The sequence below is a fragment of the Rhincodon typus genome, chromosome 9, assembly GCF_021869965.1.
Source record: "Rhincodon typus isolate 14 chromosome 9, sRhiTyp1.1, whole genome shotgun sequence".
Taxonomy (NCBI): Eukaryota; Metazoa; Chordata; class Chondrichthyes; order Orectolobiformes; family Rhincodontidae; genus Rhincodon; species Rhincodon typus.
The window spans coordinates 60,465,589-60,485,975 of NC_063340.1; the positions used below are offsets into that span (position 1 = coordinate 60,465,589).

The window sequence follows — 20,387 nt, forward strand, 5'->3', positions numbered from 1 at the left end:
AAAGCTGTTAGCCTTAAGTGCCACAATACCAACTCCTGCCGATCAAAGACACGTTTGCTTTAGTTACATGGTTGATATCAGTGCAAGCTGAAGTCAGTTCTAGAACAGAGTCCTACTTACTACTCATTAAACTTGGTACTGGATGGAGAATTCCAAAAAACCCAGCCCAAAAAACCCAGCACCTTCCTCCAGATCTGTGAGTTGACTTACAAATCAGTGGATCTTTTTAAGTTTGTCCTTCCTGCGACCAATTCTAGACATGACTTACTGCTTAACCTTAACTTGATTGAAAAGCCGGCACTTGACACGTGCCCAACAGAGAACTCTGTTAACAGAATAGTCTTCTACTCAGCAAAAGGATTGTACTGAAGTTTCCCACAAAACCTGAAGACAGTTTTATCGCTGAGCAAGCCATAAATCAAAGTACAAGGTAAGGAGGTGGTTTGAAAATCTATTACCAGGCAATATTCCAGTAGTTGATGTTTACCTTAAAAGAAATCTTAAATTGAAAGCTGTCATTGAATTAGAACAGACATCACAAAGGCAAGTATCTCAAACTTTGATGAGGATTCAACTATATCTCCTAAAAACAAGTGTTCTTCTAGATCCAGTAATAACAGTACTGAAAGTTGAACAAGATGTTATCAAACTAGGGGTGAACTGTTAAAATTTTTCCCATTGATAACATACTTAGTTTACAATGATAGCTTGTATTTACACAGCGTTTCTAACATAGTAAAACGTGGCAAGGTCCTTCACAGAAGTGAACAGCCAAAAGTTTAGATGAAGAGAGTTGGAGACAACAAGAACTGCAAATGCTGGAAGCCAGAGTCTATAGGTTTGAAGCTGGAAAAGCACAGCAGGTCAGACAGCATTACAGGAGCAGTAAAGTCAACGTTTCGGGCCGAAACCCTCATACCTATATACTTTAGATGAAGAGATATGCTTTAAGGACACCTTAAAATGAAGCAAGAGTTAAAGAGCAGAAAGGCTTAAGGACAGAATTCCAGAGCTGAGAGTCTCTGCAGCTGATAGCACAGCCACCAGTGGTGTAAAGACTTGATTCAGAAATGTTTAACAGGACAGAATTGGAGCAGTGAAGATATTGCAGAAGATGTGACATGGGAGGAGAATACAGAGACTTTTCTTTTCGCTTTTCTTGGGATGTCAGTGTTGCTGACAAGCATTTATTGCCCATCAGTGTTTGCCCTTGAATTGATTAAATACTTCAAGGGGTACTTAAGAGTCAACCATGTTGTTATGGGTCTGCAGTCACGTGTGCCAGACTGTATACAGATGGCAAATTTCCTTTCCTTCAAAGGCTTTAATGAACCAGATGGGTGTTTATAATTCGTGAATCCTTAGTCACCATGATAGGATGGAAAAGGGCCCAGAATGATTCGAGGGTAAAGAAGGATAAGGTTCTAAAATTACGATGCTTAACAAAAACATATACTATACTGACCATTAACCAAGCAGTTGATCAGGAACTGAACAGCCCATTACACAGTTCTTTGTATAAATGAACATGCAAGGCGGAAGAGGTATGATTATCCAACAGGTGGATAATGCATTCCCCTGCCAGCCGCTTTGACAGTGAGGGAGGGAGGGAGGGGGGGAGTGGGGGAAGATACATCAAATCCAGGAAGTGACTTACGTGTCACTTACCTATCCATGCCTGTCCCCATTGTAATTTTATCAGCAGCAGGAATGGTATTGAGCAGTTTGTTTGCAAGGGGAAAATTGAGGCCTTTTGGTTGTCAATTAATGCCTACTTAACAGCCTTGTCCCACCACTGGCAGAATTTAATAGGTGCTAGGGAGACCTATGCCTACCTTCCAGCCACGCAGTTTTGCCTGTGATGGCTGTTGACAGGCGTGGGAGCTCTTCTTCCCATCTCTTCAAAATCCAGCGCTCACCAACCTCTCTGTCGGGATGCATTAAACACTTACAAAGTCACAATCCAGTGTGCCTCACATTTTCAAGTTGTGTGTAAAACTGAAATTGGTTGCTATTCTCGGTAGCACTGCCAGGACTGGAGAGCTCTGGCCACTGATTGGCCAGCAGCTTTTCCAGATGGAACTTCTTATTCCTGAGAAGCAAAAGACCCATCTCCAGTCTATTAATGGTCAATTATTAATGGCAGGAGCTCCCTCCATATTTTTAATATGGGGGGGGGGGGATGTTGGTGGAGGGCAGACCATATCATGGCGTAAGGTTATAAGCAGAACACAAATAGCTCAAAGAAAAACATCCCCAGTTACATTCCCAGACAAATATGCGAAAATAACCTTTTTAAATATACAAGTGAGACAGACCACTTTGACTTTCCATAAATATTGTGATCCATGTTACAATCTTTGGACCTAGAAGAATTTCATAATAGAGAAATATTTAAGTGTTAGAATTGAAGGATGGTTTACAAGCACTTACTATGTTGGGATGTACACCTGTTTCAATTTGCTCTCTGCCTCAGCAGCCTTAAGACGTTTCTAAAAATAAACAAAATAAAATTATAGGACAAAATCATCCTAACAGCATTTCTTGTGCTACTTAACTTTCTGTTAAGTTACTTTATTTTTCACCATATGGCCACATGAATGCTGTATAACTTTATTTGGAATCACAATGAAATTAACCACTGCTTGCACTTTATTCCATGTTTGAACAACAAAATCAGACTTTACTTCCACAGAACCCCATAAACATTAACAAAAGTTCATTTAAAAGTTATCTGCTTGTAAGTAATAGGTGCCACTCACCAAGGCTGTTTCAATAGCACTCTCTAAACCTGCAATTAATACCACTCAGAAAAACAAGTGCATCAGTGGGTAGGAATATCAGCACCTGAAGTTTCCTCTACAAGTCACATCCCACCCTGATTTGGGAATATCTAGCTAACCCTTCCCGTCATTGGGTCATAATCCTGAAACACTCTACCTTACCACAACTAAAGGTGGACCTGCACCACAGAGACTGCAGGGATCCAAAAAGCCAGCTCACCATCACCTTGTCACGATTAGTCAACAGGCAATATATATGTTAGGCCTATCAAAAAAGCCCAAGTCTCTCAAATTTTTTTTTAAAAACGTGGTCATTTGTTACGACAGGCTGCAATAGTGCTGATTCACTGCACAAAACATTTTAAAAGAAAAACAATTCCAGTGAATACTGACAAACTGTCTGCATCATCTGTCTATTTCCAATGCAGTCCTCTGAACAAAATGTCTTGGACGCTTCAGATACAAAATAATGGACTAGGACCAGTTTACATTTTGTTTATGCCTTTTCCTACCATCACAAAAGTGGAATTTAGCAGGCAATAAAAGAATGATTTCACAAATATGTGGATGTCTACTCTAAGTGCATATTATGAAATCATGGGTTGATTTTTCCAAAGATTCTCTTCATTATAATGAGTCGGAGCATGATATGGGTCCTAAACCCGCACCACCGAAGCTCTCACATATCAACAAGGCAACTCTATGCCATGATGTGTAGAGCTCTTGAACATTATGAGTCAGAATAATTAGAAATATTTCATTTGGAAGTAATAAGCAATGACTTTTTGAACTTGAGCTGCCTTAAAATAAAACAAATAGCGACATCACAACCACTATTTTCCTCAACAATCTATACACAAATATGGATTCCACAGATGTATTATTTTGCAAGGATGAAATTGTTACAATTGTAATCGTAACTTTTTCTGGTCAGTGGCATAAACTTTTCATACCATTTTTTTAATAAGTGTATAATTATAATTTCCTCTTGGACATTTTGAATTTGCATTCACCAGTTTCATTTGATATAACACAGTCTCACTGTTGTTGGATAACAAAAACTATCACATATTTCAACAAATACGCAATTTTGAAATATACAAACAATTTAAGAATAATCACAAATGCAAGTAATGTTCTCACCTGTTGCACATATCTATCTGTTGTTTTCCACATGTAATAGTACTCTATGATGCTAGTGAGTGATTTCCACGGTAGCTATCAAAAATTGATAAACACACAGTGATAAACCAGGTAACACTCATTATGGTCAAACAGCTTCAAAACATTTTTAAAACATTTGTTTTGTAGTTTAAAAAGAACTTTTAAAGATCAATACATGGTTCATTCTTTGCATATTTAAATAACAAAACATGCATGTCGTCAAATGTGAGAAATGAAACACAGTAAAATTTGACATGCAAGGAGTTTAAAAAAAATTAAAATGCACACAACATATAGCACACCAGCATCCATAAATTCATGATAAAGGTGCACGACCTTCTTTGGAGAAAATGTTGGAGAATATGTAATGGTGTCATTAGGACAACAACGAATGAACATGTGGAGAACGACAGCATGAAGATCATGCAAGAATCTACAATTAGAAAAGGATAGAATAGCCAAGGATGAAAAAGGTAAGCGGACAGAAGTTAACGTAACAAATGATGCTGGTCATGATATGACAAGTAGCCTCTTTGCTAAACTGAATTGCTTGGTCTCAGACATGGAAGATAGGTGCATCAGTGAAGCACAATAATGCATTTGAGGACTTTTCAGAGTAATAGAAGATACTAGAGAAGGCAGTAATGAGAAAGGATGAAAGGATTCAAGATGGGTATTTTGGGAAAGATGACAATAAGCCATGTTGTGCAAGAGCTGCAAGCAAAATCACAAGATAGATACAAAAGTAATGTCAGCAAGAAAGGAAGTTGGATGAAAAGTTGAGCAAAAAGATCAGGTAGTGGCTGCAAGATGAATTTGATAAAGCCAGAAGATTAAAAAAATGGAGTCCAAATTAGATAGGCTGAAACTTTGAAAGAAAGGAAAAGATATGGGAACAGAATTGAATAGGTAAAGTGATAGCACATGTGCTTTTCTTTTGTGTTCAGCATGGAATCCATAGGTTGCTCACATTTAGACTACGAAGGAAGGATGCAGGGAAAAAATACTGGCATAAAGAGTTTTTAAAAAGGTATTGGAACATAGGGCTGTTTCCATTCTTCTACAGTAACTTTGGAATAGTTGGCAAAATGTTGTCATTGAGAAGGAATGGTCCTGAATCTTGACGTTCAAGCAAGATGAGGTTAGAAACCATGCTGACTAGAAATTTACCACATTTCAAAAGACAAAGTTGCCGTTAAGGATAGAGGAAACAAACAAGTAAATTTTGTTTCGTAAAATATTGAGAACGAAACCTTAGAAGGTAAAGACAAACGACAAACTGATCAGCAAAGCTGTTCGTGAAACGGAAGATGACGACAGATGAAATAAAAGGGATTCTAAATTTCACAGGGTTAAACCGTAATTCATCAAAAGAATCAAAGGAAAATGATGAAGTCTTGATCTTTCACGAACATGTATCCAAGAAACAAGTCATACAGCATTCTAATCAGGAACAGAAATTTATGATCAGTTAAAAAAAAGGGGATTCATACTTGAATACAACATTTTAGGAAGGATATGTTCCCATGGAGGGTGTGTAACATTTACCAGGATCTCTAGAATTAAAAGGTGAGACTACGCAAAATACAATTATGTTCCCAAACTTTTATAAAATTGAGAGTTAAATGAGTGTAAGTCTCAAAGGTATTAATGGAAACAGTTCTCTCTATCCACTGTGACTATGTACACAGGTTGGAGAGCCAGGTACTAGGCTAGCATAATCAAAAATTTAGGACCAGACTTTCCAGGAGCGAGATTAGCAAACAGTTCTATACAGATTGTGGAAGTTTAGAACTTCTCTAAAAATGACAATTGATGCTAGTTCAATTGTGAATTTTAGATTTAAGGTTAATCAATTTTTTGTACATGAGTTATTCAACAATATGGGGTAAAGAGGAGAATGCAGTGATTTCTAAATAGCAGACATGCTGATCTATAGAACTTTTGCAGCTCAGAGTTGAAACCTTTATATAATTAAAACAAGTTGAATGAAAAGTTGACTTACTTAAGAATCCCAATTCTACAGTACTGCCCAAACTCTCTCAATACATTGACAATCTGTATAATTAAAGTTCGGATGTGCTTACAAAGTCTTGTCGTATGTCATTAAAATCCTTGCCATACTTTTCCAATGCCTCTTCAAAAAGGCTAGCTTCAGATGCTGACCATTCTTCCATCTCATCTCTGCAGAGAACAGGACCACCCTGAGGTACCAAGATGCTGATTGCATTTGTCAAATCATAGTTGTGCTTGTGCAACGTATCCATTGCATGGAACTAATGGAAGTAAACAAAATGTTTAAGTATATATTATAATTGCTGCAAAAGGAAGTTCACGATTCATATTAGAATCATTGTGTCAAAATTAAGATTAGACCATAAGACTATGAGAAATAGGAACAGGCGGAGGCCATCCAGCCCCTCGAGGGAGTCTGATGCCCAGTCAGGAGCAAGGCAGGGAGATGCCCTGCAGCTAGAGCACAGCAAGTCATAGAATCCCTATAGTGTGGAAACACGCCCTTCGGCCCAACCAGTCCACACCGACCCTCGGAGCATCCCATCCCCTATAACCCACCTAAGCTACACATCCTTGAACATTATGGGCAATTTAGCATGGCAATCCACCTAGCCTGCACATTTTTGAACTGTGGGAGGAAACCGGAGCACCCAGAGGAAACCCACGCAGACACAGAGAGAATGTGCAAACTCCACACAGACAGTCGCCCAAGGGTGGAACCCAGGTCCCTGGCGCTGTGAGGCAGCACTGCTAATCACTGAGCCACCATGCCATCCTACACCTGATTATTGCTTTCCACTTCTTAAAAGCGGCTTTCTTTTTGCATCACCACAGGTGAAGTTTAAATGACTCATAGCTGATTAAAAGTCTGATATGTGGTTAAGGCTCTTTGTTCTGTGCTGAAGGAATTTAGCACAATTTAGGCTCAAGTCAGATATCCACATTCAAGAACAAATTTTCAAAAAGTTTCAATCATTTGAGACAGACACAGACTTTCAAACAGAAGTTCACAGAGACATCTGAAATACATGAAAGACAACAATGTTGACCAGAAACAAAAACAGAAATTACTCGCAAAATTCAGCAGGCCTTGCAGCATCTGTGGGGAGAAGGCAGAATTAATGTTTTGAGTCCGGTGACTCTTTAACAGAACTGATGAGTTTTGATCAATTTTAAACCTGGTGAGTTTCGCCAACAATTTCCGTTTTTGTTTCAGATCTTGAGCATCTACAGTTCTTTGTTTTATAACAATGTTGACCAGTTTATTTACATCACTTATGAAATATTTAATTTTCCACTCGAATCGACAAAAGTCGATTCTATAATAAAATGTACATATTAACTTGACCTTTGAAAATTATATGAACAGTATCGTAGCCAAGTTAATTTTAACCTAAACTTGAGAAACAGAACCTCACTGTTCTATTTAATACTGTGCAGCTACTTGATCGTATCTTGACTCAGTCAATTTCAAATAATAATTATAGCTTCTATTTCTTCTTTGGGACAGTAGGTGAGATCGATGGTTATGTTGTTGTTTCCAGAGATGAGGTAATGAAACTGTTTGATGTTCAAGGTGGAAACTCAAGGTTGAATACCAATGGTGGACTGATCAGCACGATGGTGCCATTGCTTTAGGTCTTCTAACAGACTGCTGGGTCACTGGAGTGTGCTTCATTTTCCAGTTTATCCATACTTCCTTTGCTATCTACTCTCCCTCAATTACTCATATGCCAGTGTTTCCTAAATGTCTTCCCTCTGTGACTCCATTTTAAAAATTGGTGTGGCCCCTCAGCAAGGTATGTTATAACCAGACGTCATAGCTTCACAACAGCTATTACTGCCTCAGAGCATGCAACCGCAAAATTTCAGCTCGTGACATCGCTTGACATCTTGATTCCACTTTACAAAGTCCTGCCGTGCACTGCAAGTGTCAAATACATGCACTTGATAGCCTTCTTTCTCTCATCATATCTCTTTTTGTCTTCTGCTAAAAGACAGATAATAGCTGTTAAACGATTAATGAATGATCTGAGGATATAATGGGAGAATAGCTAGGATTGGGAAGACAGGAGGAATATTTTTCAGTCAATCAATTCTTCATCGAAGAGAAACCTTGTATCTGTATTCCTAATCCACTTGAAAGGATCCAGTTAACAATACCACTTCATCATTTCACCATCTCTGGTTCTTCTAATACTTTTCCTATGGATGTTCTTGTTTCTTTTCCCTTCTTTTGCTGTTTTTTTGCCTAAAGATTGTTAATCTGTAACATCTACCCTTGGAGGAGGGTAGATGTTACAGATTACAAAGCATCAACTAAGGCTTTCTGCTTTTCCACAGATGCTTTTTTGGGTATTTAGAGTTTCTTTTTTAAAAACTATTTTTGTTTTCCGACAACTTGATTGGTTATCAAAACACTGACCAAAATAAAATCTGTCTAACTTTGGCTTTTGCGAAAAGTACATAATGCATATTAAGACCACGGTTTTGCACAAGCTATTTTAATTCAATGTTAGGTGAAAAAAGTGAATTCATTAGAAAATGTAATTCGAAAGCCACGTACAAAAGTCGATTCTATAATAAAATGTACAGATTAACTTGACCTTTGAAAATTATATGAACGGTATCGTAGCTAAGTTAATTTTTTTGGAAGAAAGAATGTGAGATAAATTTTATGCTACTTAAATTGTAGATAGTCAGTCAATACCTTAAAGAACAGTCCTCTGACAAAAGATACAAGGGAGAGCAGAAATTGGTTTCTATTTGAAGAAACCAATTTGTTCTTTTCCCTTCTTCCTAATCAATTATAAAAAGTCATGAGAAGTAAGTGTCACACCCTTTCAAAGCACCCCAATAATAATGAATTCATAATGAACAAAAATAAACAATTTTAGCTTAGTTCAATGTGATAGTAAGTGAATAACACAATACCTTTAGGAGTTATTTTATAGATAATACTATAGATAGTTAGCACATTTTTGAAATGTGTTCACTGCAACACTAGGACAATAACACTGTCCAATGGCGTCTGATATATTCAAAGCCGAAAGAGCAGATGAGGTCGCGGTTTGGTATCTATCCCAAAAATGGCATCTCTGGCAGTATAGAACTGAAGTGGGAGCGTGCATTTTAGATTCAATTTTCTGAAATGGGGCTTAAACCCGTAACCTTTTGACTCAGGATGAGTGTGCTACACCATGCTAAATAGAGACCCAGTCCTCTTTACACACAACCAGATTCAAGTCATGCAAGCGATCAGAGAAGAGCTAGCACAGCATTCACCACAAGCTGGAAGTGCTTATGCCTTGTATAATTTTGACGTATACTACTGATTCAGAACTCCCCTTTCCATGCTAGCAAGAGCCCCAATAAAATCAAATGATGGAATCGGTCACATCATTAAGACACTGGGATGTTTTTAAATATATGATACCAAAAGAGGCAAGGAAGGAGATTGCTGGTGCCTTGACAGAGATCTTTGTAACCTCTTTATTCATAGGCAAGGTCAAAGAAGACTGGAGAACAGCCAATGTTGTTCTGTTGTTTAAGGATAACAGGGATAATCCAGGAAATTATAGATCAATCAGCCTTACATAAGTGGTAGGGAAATTCTTAGGGAAGGTTCTTAGGGACAGGATTTGCTCATATTTGGAGAAGAATAGACTTATTAGGGATAGTCAGCATGGATTTATGTCAGGACGTCTAATCTCACAAACCTGATTGAGTTTTTTGAGTAAGCAACAAAGATGATTGATGGGTATAGGGCAAAGAATGTTGTCTAAATGGACTTTATTGAAGCATTTGACAACGTCCCTCCATTGTAGGCTGCTCCAAAAGGTTAGGTCACATAGCCTCCATGGTGAGTTGGCAAGTTGGATACAAAATTGGCTTGGTCATAAAGGTTAGAGGATAGTTGTGGACAACTTTCTGACTGAAGTTGATGAGAGGCATTGATACAGTGGATAGCCAGAGACTTTTTCCCAGGGCGCAAATGACTGTTATGAGGGGGCATAATTTTAAGGTAATTGGAGAAAGGTATAGGGGAGATGTCAGAGGTAGGTGGGCATGTGGAACACGCTACCGGCAGTGGTAGTGGAGTCAGATACTTTAGAAACTTTTAAGTGACTCTTGGATAGGCACATGGATGATAGTATAATGTAGGGTATGTAGGGTAGTTCGATCTTAGTAGGTCGGCATAACATCGTGGGCCAAAGGGCCTGTACTGTGCTGTACTGTTCTATGAAGGTATGTGACCAGTGGTGTTCCTTAAGGATCAGTGCTGGGACCTCTGTCGTTTGTAATATATATAATTTGGATGAAAATGTAGGTGGTCTGATTAGTAACTTTGCAGACGACACAGAAGTCGGTGCAGTTGTGGATAGTGACAAAGGTTATCAAAGGATATAGTAAGATATCTTTGTTCTGTGCTGTAGATCTGACTCTGATACAGGCCATCTGGAAAGTTGGGCAGAGAAATGGCAGATGAAGTTTAATGCAGACAAGTGGGAGGTGATGGTATGTTGGGAGGTGAAATGCAAGAGGAAAGTATACAATAAATAGCAGGACACTTACGAGCATTGATATATAGAAGAATCTTGGGATTCAAGTCCATAGCTCCCCAAAAGTGGCAACACAAGTGGATAAGGTGGGAAGAAAAGTATGCTTGACTTCATCAGTCAGAGCACTGAACATAAAAGTTAGCAAGACATGTTGTATCTGTACAAAACTTTAGTTGGCCACATTTCGAGTACTGTTTGCGGTTCTGGTCAACACACTAAAGGATGGATGTGTAGGCTTCGGAGAGGGTGCGAACGCGGCTTACCAGAGTGTTGCCTGGATTGAACTGAATGAGGGGAGATTGGACAAATTTGGATCGTTTTCACTAGAGCATTGTAGGCTGAAGGTGACCTGGTAGAACTAGATAAAACTATGAGAGTCATGGTTAGGGTGGATATTTGGAGTTTCTTTCACAGAGTGGAAATGTCAAATACAAGGGGGCATAGGTTTAAGGCAAGAGTGGGAAAGTTTAAAAATGTGAGAGAAAAGTCTTTTTTTATTTACACAGGTGATAGGTGCCTGATATTCATGACTAGGGGAAGTGATAGAAGCAGAGACCTCAGCAATGTTTAAGAGGCACGTAGAGACACATGAACAGGCAGGGAATCGAGGGATACGGACCATGTGCATGAAGATGGGATTAGTTTAGAATGACATCATGGTCAGCACAGATATTGTGGGTGTAAGGGCCTGTCCCTGTGCTGTACTGTTCTATGTTCCAAGAAATTAATGCTTTCCTTGTGTAATTTGGCGTTAGGTTTAATAGAGGCGTGATAATTATCAAGGATATTAATTAATTATCCTAATTCTCCAAATACTCCAAAATATAGAAAAAATATTCTTACTATATGACTGCATCACCTAATAAATGAGTTAATGAGAATAAAAAGAACCCCTCAAAATGAAAGACTTCAAGGAAATGTCAAGAGCAGCCTTTGGAAATAAAATAAAATTGTTCCCTGTTAATGACATGTTGAAGTAGACAGCTTGGTTTCTCCAGAAGGTACTGGACATAAAAGTACTTCTTAAAATATTCATCAATTGGTATCAAACATTTGTTGATCCTCATCTTGCTGAATTAATTCAGCAAGATAAGCCTGCCTTTATTCAAGAAGATCTGCATGCATCTCACCGGCCAAGTAAACGCTACGAGATCAATCCAACCAAGATGTTTGTTCAAAGTAACTTTTCCAAAAAAACTCCCTGCTGATGGACCCTGTTAAGTACACCACTGTTATTCTTGGAATTCTATTTGCTATTTATTTTCATCAGTCTGCCTGGATTTCACATTAACTGACTCAGAGCATCACAACTCAGCATCCTTTCACAGCACAGTTAAGCATAAAAAAGATGACAAATTCACCAATTTTCTTGACTGAAGTCCCCCATAGCAAGACTTAGCAGCTAGCAACAAAAAAAAATCCTGTGACAAATTAATAACTAGTCTCGGACATTCATAAGTTTCAATACTGTAAAACAGAAGAGGTAGATATTTCTGCTTCTGTGCTCATCAATTGTGAACTTCCTTTCAATAAATTTAATAGATGGAAAACGTGGGGTCTGGCAAGCATAAAAGCAAGATTTATAACTCCGATTATTTTCTTCTTTTGCACAGTTGGAAAAGATACATAATTGCTTTTGATAAGGAGTGAATTAAAACATTGCCACTTCTCTCTGCCCAGATATGGTGTTTCTCCTATTGGGAGAAAATGTCAGTTTTTATCTTATATGTATTTTAGGTTTGGCTGCGGATATTTATATTGATCTATGTTTAATGAAAACAGCAATCTCTTCCGCTCACTCCATAGTTTGATGCCACAAGTCTCACCCATCTTGATGTTTTACTTGATAAATATAACTCTGTACATATAAAGCAAATTAGAACTGTTTTCCCAAGGTTTAACAAGGTTTTCCAAATGCCAAATACTCTGGAAAATAGAAAATTAATTATAAACAACTGCACCACACAGAAAACGTTCTCTGGATGAGCACAGCACCAACAACACTCAAGAGCTTGACACCATCCAGGCCAAAGCAGCCCACTTGATTGACACCACATCCATAAACATTGCTCAGTAGCAGCACTTAAGTACTATCTACAAGACGCACGACAGATCTTCACCAAAGATCCTTAAACAGCATCTTCCAAACCCACGACCACTTCTATCAAGAGAGACAAGAGCAACAGATCCATGGGAACATCACTACCTGCAGTTCCACTCCAAGCCACACGCCATCCTGACTCCAAAATATATTTGTTCCTTTAATAACACTGGGTCAAAATTCTGGAATCCTTCCTAAATGGCATTGTGGGGTTTTCTACATCACATGGACCACAGTGGTTCAAGGAGGCAGCTCACCACCCCCTTGTCAGGGGCAACCAGGGATGAGCAATAATGGTCCAGCCGGTGACACCCACATCCCATCAGCGAATAGGAAAAAAGACCAATAATAACTCAATAATGAAGGCATTCAACAGGCCAGGAGTCAAAGGTAGACTGAACGGCGGAGTCATAAAATGAAGTTGATTAGGAGAAAGTAATAGAGATTATTGCAAGTTAAAATTGTGAGGTGACTATAGGTGTTCATCATCATTCACATGTAACTGATACAGTAGCATGAAGCATGGTGTTAATGCATGTTTGAACATAAATATCCAGCTATGGATAACTAGCTGTGCAAGTAGGCATATTTCATGACTAGTTTTGCAGAATTTACTGTCTGCCCACCACTGACAAACACAATGTTGTACTGTTGCTGCATTTGCAGGTGGACATAAGTGCACAGAAAGTTGAGTCATTACTTCAAGTATAAGTAACCTTTTAATAGCAAGATAATTCTTGAATAACTCTCAAATTGAAAATCATGTGTACGACAGTGGAGTTCCATTTTTTCAGGTATTAATTGTTAGAGATTAGAAATTTTATATTTTTTACATCAAAACTTTGTCGCATTTCTTTTATGTTTTTCTGCTTTAATACAAGCATTTTCCCTCTCTCCTTTTATTTCTTTTTTGTACTTGATTTGGCATTGAATGCATCCACTCTATACTTTTTTCTTTGTCCTTGCTTTCTATTTCTCATTCCTACCATCTGTTTAAGGGGATGTACAGTTGATTAACCGAAAATAAAAGTTGCTGGAGGTCACAGTGGATCAGGCAGCATCTATGGAGAGAAAGCAGGCTAAGGTTTCGAGTCTAGATGACTCTTCATCAGAGCTCTGGTTCTTGATTTCTCTGCCAACCACAAAATTCCGATTCTGGCATTTTATTCTTTTCCTCGATCTCCTCCCTCTGACTCCTTGCATAGGTCCCAATCCCCTGTTATTTTAGTTTAAAGCCTTCCAATCACTCTAGCAATTGCTTCCACTTGGACATTAGTCTCTGTTCTGCCCGGGGTGACACGTCCAGTTTTTACTGATCCTACCTTTCCCAGAACCAGTTCCAATGCTCCAGAAATCTGAAGCCCTCTCCCTTGCACCATATATTGATCCACATTTTCATTTGACATATCATACTATTTCTACACTGACTAGCACATAATGTTGGTAATAATCCTGAGATCATTATCTTTGAGGTCTTATTTTTCAACTTATTTCTTAATTCCCTATATCCTGCTTTCATGTTAAAACAAAAGAGTGAGGTCCTATTTGTTTATACCAATATGTATCATGACTGCGAGCTGTTCACCATCCATCTCCAGAATACATGGTAGCCACTCAGATGTCCTTGACCTTAAGACGAGAGAGGCAACATACCATCCTGGAGTCTTGTTTGTGGCCACGGTAATGCCTGTCTATTCCTCTTGCAATTGAGTCTCCTATAATTATTACACTTGCACGGTTTTTACTCCTTTATGCAGCAGAGCCAACTGTGGTAGAATGAATTTGGTTCTTGCTGTTTTCCTTTGAGAGGTCTTTCCTTTCAGTCGTATTCAAAGCAACAGGAAATTCCTGTTGTCTGTGGAGTCGTAGCTTGTATTGTGACCACCTCCCTATACTTGCTGTCCATGATACTCTCTGCCTTGCAGACGCTCCACAGTGACCCCAGCTGCCTCTCTAGCTCCAAAACCAGGCTTCCAAGAGCTGCAGCTGGAGACACTTCCTGCATAGCTGCTGGCCCTGGACACTGGAACTGTGCACGGTTTCTCATATTCTCATATCGTCATATCCGGAATGACCAACGGGGAGTTCCAAACCACAATATATAGGAAGGCAAACCACACTGACCAAATCCTCAATTTCCAAAGCAATCACCCCAACCTCCACAAACAAAGCTGTGTTAGGACACTATTCAAACGAGCCACAACTCACTGCAACATGCCAGAACTACGCAGGAAGGGGGAAGAGCACCTATACAAGGTCTTTGCCAACAATGGATATCCCAACAACTTCATCCGCAGGTGCCTACTGGATAGACAACGCCAAGAGGACACAGTACGCCCCAATACACTGGCCACGTTACCCTATATCAAGAACATATCAGAACTGACAATGAGACTCCTGCGACCACTAGGAATCATAATAGCACACAAACCCAGGGCCATACTACAACAAACACTCACAAGAACGAAAAGATTCCATACCCATGACATGCAGGACCATCATAGTTTACAAAATACCTTGCATTGACTGCAACAAACATTACATCAGTCAGACCGGAAGGAAACTAGGCATCAGAATACATAGCAAAACAACATGATAACCTTTCCCTCATTTCAATGCACTGGGACAATGAAAGCCACCAATTTAACTGGGACAACGTGACCAGCTTAGCTCAAGCCAACCACAGATGTGCACGGGAATTCCGAGAGGCCTGGTTTCCAACCCATAATTCAATCAACAAATATGTGGAATTAGAACCCATATACAAACTCATGAAGAACAGAACCGGAAGTGACACAACCCAAACTTAACAGACTGAATCATATAAATGCCAAGCAGAGTAGAAGAACATCGCTTCATCAGAGGCCGCACTGATGATGTCATCTAGCATGGTGACAAAACGTCTATACGATAACCAGCCAGCTCAGCGAGCAAGCCAACAACCTCACCCACAACCCAAGCTACAATTCTTCACAAGAACCTTAAATGAGAGAATTTCTCATCTAAATGCTCAGTCACGTAGTGGATTCAGAGGCTAGGATACTGAATTTAAATACAGGAAACTACGACAGTATGAGGCACAATTTTGCTATGACAGATTAAGGGATATTACCTAAACAGGTGACTGTGGAAAGGCAATGGCAGTCATTCAGAGAGCACATGGGTGAACTGCAACAATTGTTTATTCTGTCTGGCACAAAAGTAAAATGGGAAAAGCTGTCAAATCATAACTTACAAAAGAAATTAGAGAAAGCATCAGATTCAAGAAAGGGACTTACAATTGGCCAGAAAAAAAAAGAACAACAGACCCAAGGAGTGGGAGATGTTTAGAATTCAGCAAAGTAGGACAAAGAAATTGATTAAGAAAGGGAAAATAGAATATGAGAGTAAGCTAGTGGGGAATGTAAAAACTGACTGTAAAAACTTCTATAGGTATGTGAAGAGAAAATGATTGGTGGAAACAAACGTAAGCCCCTTACCAGTCAGAAACAGGGGAACTTATAAAGAGGGGTGGAACAAAGAAATGGCCAACCAACTGAGTACATACTTTCGTAAATGAGGTCACAAATACCATTCCGGAAATGTTGGGGAACACAGGGTTTAGTGAGACAGTGGAACTGAAGGAAATCAGTACTAATAGGGAAATGCTTTTGGTATGTTGGCCTTTATAGTGGAAAGATTCAAATACAGGTACAGGGATGCCTTACTGTAATTGTAGACCTTGGTGAGATCATATCTGGAATATTATTTGCAATTTGGTCACTTTATCTGAGGAAGGATATTCTGCTGTAGAGGAACTGTAGCAAAGGTTTACCAGACAAATTCCTTTCATGCAGAAGGTGGTTCGTGTGTGGAATGAACTTCCTGAGGAAGTGGTGGATGTGGGCACAGTTACAACTTTTAAAAGACACTTACATAAGTACATGTATAGGAAAGATTTGGAGGGACATGGGCCAGGAGCAGGCAGGTGGACTAGTTTAGTTTGGGACTATGTTTGGCATGGACTGGTTGGACCAAAGGGTATAGTTCCAAGCTGTATGACTCTATATTTGTTGGGAGTTTGGAAGAATGATGGAGAATCTCAGAAACCTATAAAATTCTAACAGGACTAGACAGGTTAGAATAGGAAGGATGCTCCCAAAGGCGAGGGGTTCCTCCAAAAGGCAAAAAAGCTATAGTAAAGGTCTTTCTCAACCCAATGTTCACTCCCATTTTATCCAAAACTACACCATTTATTTGCACAGGCAGCCTCACCAAATTTCAAGCGAGATGGGTAAGTGTTCTTGACTGTGTGACTATCAACTAACTATACAGATTTGGGCCCTACCATTCTCACTGGTGACAAATAATAACATACATATAGTTGAGAAAAATCTGACTCTGCCATGGAAAATGGCCCAAAACCAAAACAAGCACTTCCAGTTAAAAAAAAAAATCTAGATTCAAGGGTATGGAGTCAGAGAACTGCCAGGAAAATAATAATCAAGACAGCTGAACACAGATTGCAGGCAGGATAGCATGTTAAGCCAAATCTTCTACCTAGTTAAGCAGTATTGAGGACAATTTTTTTTTTTTTTTTTTAAATCCAGGACCTGGGCAATGAAGATCCCATTTTAATGTCTAATTGTTGGCATTCCCAAAAGCCAGGAAAAGAACAGACCAATGTCCTTGCATTAGGAAAATCAGCAATCTTCATTACCCCAGACAGAAGGATGAACTGAATGCGACCATGTGTCCACAGAAAGAACAAAGAACTACAGCAATTGGCTACCTCTTTCTCCATCCTATTTCCACAAATTTAAATACCTTAGGCATTTAACAAGTAGATCAAAGAGATGACAATATCACAAAGTAGTGCCTCTTAACCTTTGCAGATTTAACATTTCCTGAGGTTTAAATAATCACAAGACTTACTGAAATAACAAATGTACCTCTTGTAACAAAAGTAACACATCAGCTGAGGAAAGAAATATTGATGTCTCTCCTACCAAGCCCAACTGAGTGCAAAGATGACCCATACCTCCCTCAAATATTAGCCAAAATAAGCATCAAACCCTCTAACCAGTACAGTTACACCATAGGGATACATGAAAACCAGCAAAAAAAACCTCCCATGAGAGAAGAGAGGTATACGCACCATGTGCAAGTAGACAGGGTTAATTTAGAATAGCATCATGGTCAGCACAGAAATGGTGAACTAAAGGGCCTGTTCCTGTGCTGTATTGTTCTATGCTTTATGACTGATCAGTATGCAAGTAATTAACTAACGCTTACACAGATCAGGGGTAAAAAAAAATCTAAAAGCAGTGGCAAACTACAGTGAACCCACAAATCATCACCTCTGGCAGGCACATTTGCTCTAATCTCAACCAGCAGGTATTAAGTAACACCATTTAAATATGGTAACTGAATGAACATAACAACAAGAGTAGGCTGTTCAAACACCCACCCTGCCAAAAGCCTGTTACGGTTGCTTTGTATCTCAATTCTATTTACCATTCTTTCCCTAGATCTTTGGATACACTTCGAAGACAAAAATCCATCTAATTCCAATTTGAAAATCTCAACTGGTTCCAGCATTCACATTAAATTGAGGAAGACAGTCCTGGATTTCCACTTCTTGTGAAAACTTTCTCCATTTTACTCCAATTAACCTCATTCTGAACATAAAATTACACAGCCCTGCTCTGGATTTCTTTTTTTGAACACATGCCATAGGCAAACATTTATGAACTCGTCTTATTATTTCAATACTTGAAATGTTTATAGCATTTGAGGCACTCCAGTTGTTTCCCATAGTGATATGCACAATGCTGTGTGTCAAGGACATGTACATACATGGAATGTGAAGTGATGATGCTGCCACTCATATTGAATTATCACTATTGTGAACTGCTATTTTTCTATATATAATTATCTGAAAATCCTTGGCCAGAGTCTAGGAAAACTGCATTGAACTTACCAGGGTAATGTCCCTTGAAGCAGCTGCAGCACTCATGTGTAAACTCGGTTGTCTGACAGAACTGCTACAATCCAGAGCTCGAGCAAATGTACCCACAGCACTGACAGAGAAAAGAGACAAGGGAATGATTCAAAGAGTTTTCTGTTTGTACGTTATCCTCGAGGGCTTATGCAAACCTTGTTGGTAGATAATCAGGATATGCTTTTCCTTTAGATTACTAGCATCTACAGTATTTTGCTTTTTGTAATGAGATTTTACTTTGCTTTTGCGTGGGCGTGCTGCATAAGCATAGGCAACTTATTTTACACCAAACAATTTTCAGGGCACTTAGGTAGCACTCATGTTCCTAGTTATTTAGTGTGGAGTTGGGGCAGAGATAGAAAATGTTTCTGCAGGAGCCAAAGTATATGCTTAGCTACCTTTGCATTTCAACTTGTATATGAAAAATAAAAATACTTCAGATTGGGGTTTGTAAACTATTGCAATATGGATAACAGCATTTTGTTTTGTGTCCTTCAATAACTTCATAACAAAGTTCAACTGAAGAGTTTTCTATTAAAAAATAACGTAAAGGTGAAATAAATGCATTTTTTTCATATTACTTAAGGATAAGATGGGTCACTTTATTTGACTATAAGAACATATGGCACAAAAGCAGCTATTCAACCCAATGAGTCAATGACTGTATTTATGTACCAGTGAAGCCATTGATTTGAGATACACTTCCTCACAACTGTTAAAACATGTTGTCTTTATGATGTTATAAATTTTGTTTTTAAGGAATATTATTTTGCATTGAGAACAAGCAAACAAAACAAAGTCAGTGAAGAACTGAACAAAATAATGTCACCAAATTGACTAGTTGGTATTGATGGTTGTCCATTGTCTATATTTTAATAACTGTTCAAATAATTTTACAGATAAGTGCTAATTGGGAGGTGAGGTGATTTGAACCAATCGAAAAATTGTACACTGTATAAACAGTTCAAAAATTTTGCCATGCCACAAAATCATTTCCCATGTCCATTAATGCACAACAGATATGAGGTTCTTAAACTATACAGACCTAAAAATGTAGCATTTTCAACAATTCTGACGACTTCTAAGTTTTAAAATGGCCAGCAATGTTGGCTGATTTAAAAAGAGCTGATCAAAACTATTAAAATGTTAAAACATCGATTGGTATAATATAATAATTCAGAGCATAGGTTCTTAAGTACAGCTACTGGGTTTAACTGGAGCTTGAACTTGGAGTACTACAATTAATGCCAATGCCTGCAGGTTTAATTAAAATTCTTACTCCTGATGATCCCTGCTGGAATGTGTATGTGCAGGTAATAATAAAAATAGTATCTGATGTACTTGTATTTTTAACATATTAGCACATGTGGCATGTATCACAGTGTTCATACTGATTCACAATTATAAACTTATTAACAATTAACTATGTACAGTAATATGATGTCTCAGATTTACATCACCACACACGCATACACATAGTCTGAGTTATATGCTTAGATGCTATACTACATAAATAGTTGATAGGTGGTTAACAGACTGATTAGCATACTGGCTGCTTGCTAAACAACTGAGAAGAGTTCTACAGAGAATAAGTTAGAGACTTTATACTAGAACACCACATATTCTAATATCATCCAGCTCTCTTAAAGGTACAGTGCCTTCCTGAAATCTGTGCAATAATACAACAGTATCTATCTCAGCTCTGAAATCTTCTTTCTCCACAGTCAAAAATCTTTCCAAAACTCTCCTTCAAATATCTGTGCACAAACGGGTGAAGC

General features: G+C 38.5%; 1 protein-coding gene across 1 annotated transcript; it reads right to left on the reverse strand.

Annotated features, from left to right (window-relative positions):
* Positions 1-2,411: 2,411 nt before the first annotated feature.
* LOC125484003 (metastasis-associated protein MTA3-like) lies at positions 2,412-18,708 on the reverse strand. Its single transcript, XM_048601030.1, has 4 exons — positions 18,589-18,708; positions 6,035-6,223; positions 3,927-4,001; positions 2,412-2,492 (listed from the first exon to the last, which is right to left on the reverse strand). The coding sequence occupies exons 1-4, from the start codon at positions 18,622-18,624 to the stop codon at positions 2,433-2,435; spliced, it is 360 nt and encodes a 119-aa protein (XP_048456987.1). The 5' UTR covers positions 18,625-18,708; the 3' UTR covers positions 2,412-2,432.
* Positions 18,709-20,387: the final 1,679 nt, after the last annotated feature.

Bases quoted from the DNA above. Each gene is read 5' to 3' on its own strand.
- LOC125484003 (XM_048601030.1), bottom strand. From the start codon at position 18,624: ATGAGTGCTGCAGCTGCTTCAAGGGACATTACCCTG. The intron at 6,224-18,588 runs GTAAGTTCAATG...TACTTCCATTAG, and splicing joins CTTCAAGGGACATTACCCTG to TTCCATGCAATGGATACGTT. The intron at 4,002-6,034 runs GTAAGCACATCC...AATTTTTGATAG, and splicing joins ATGACATACGACAAGACTTT to CTACCGTGGAAATCACTCAC.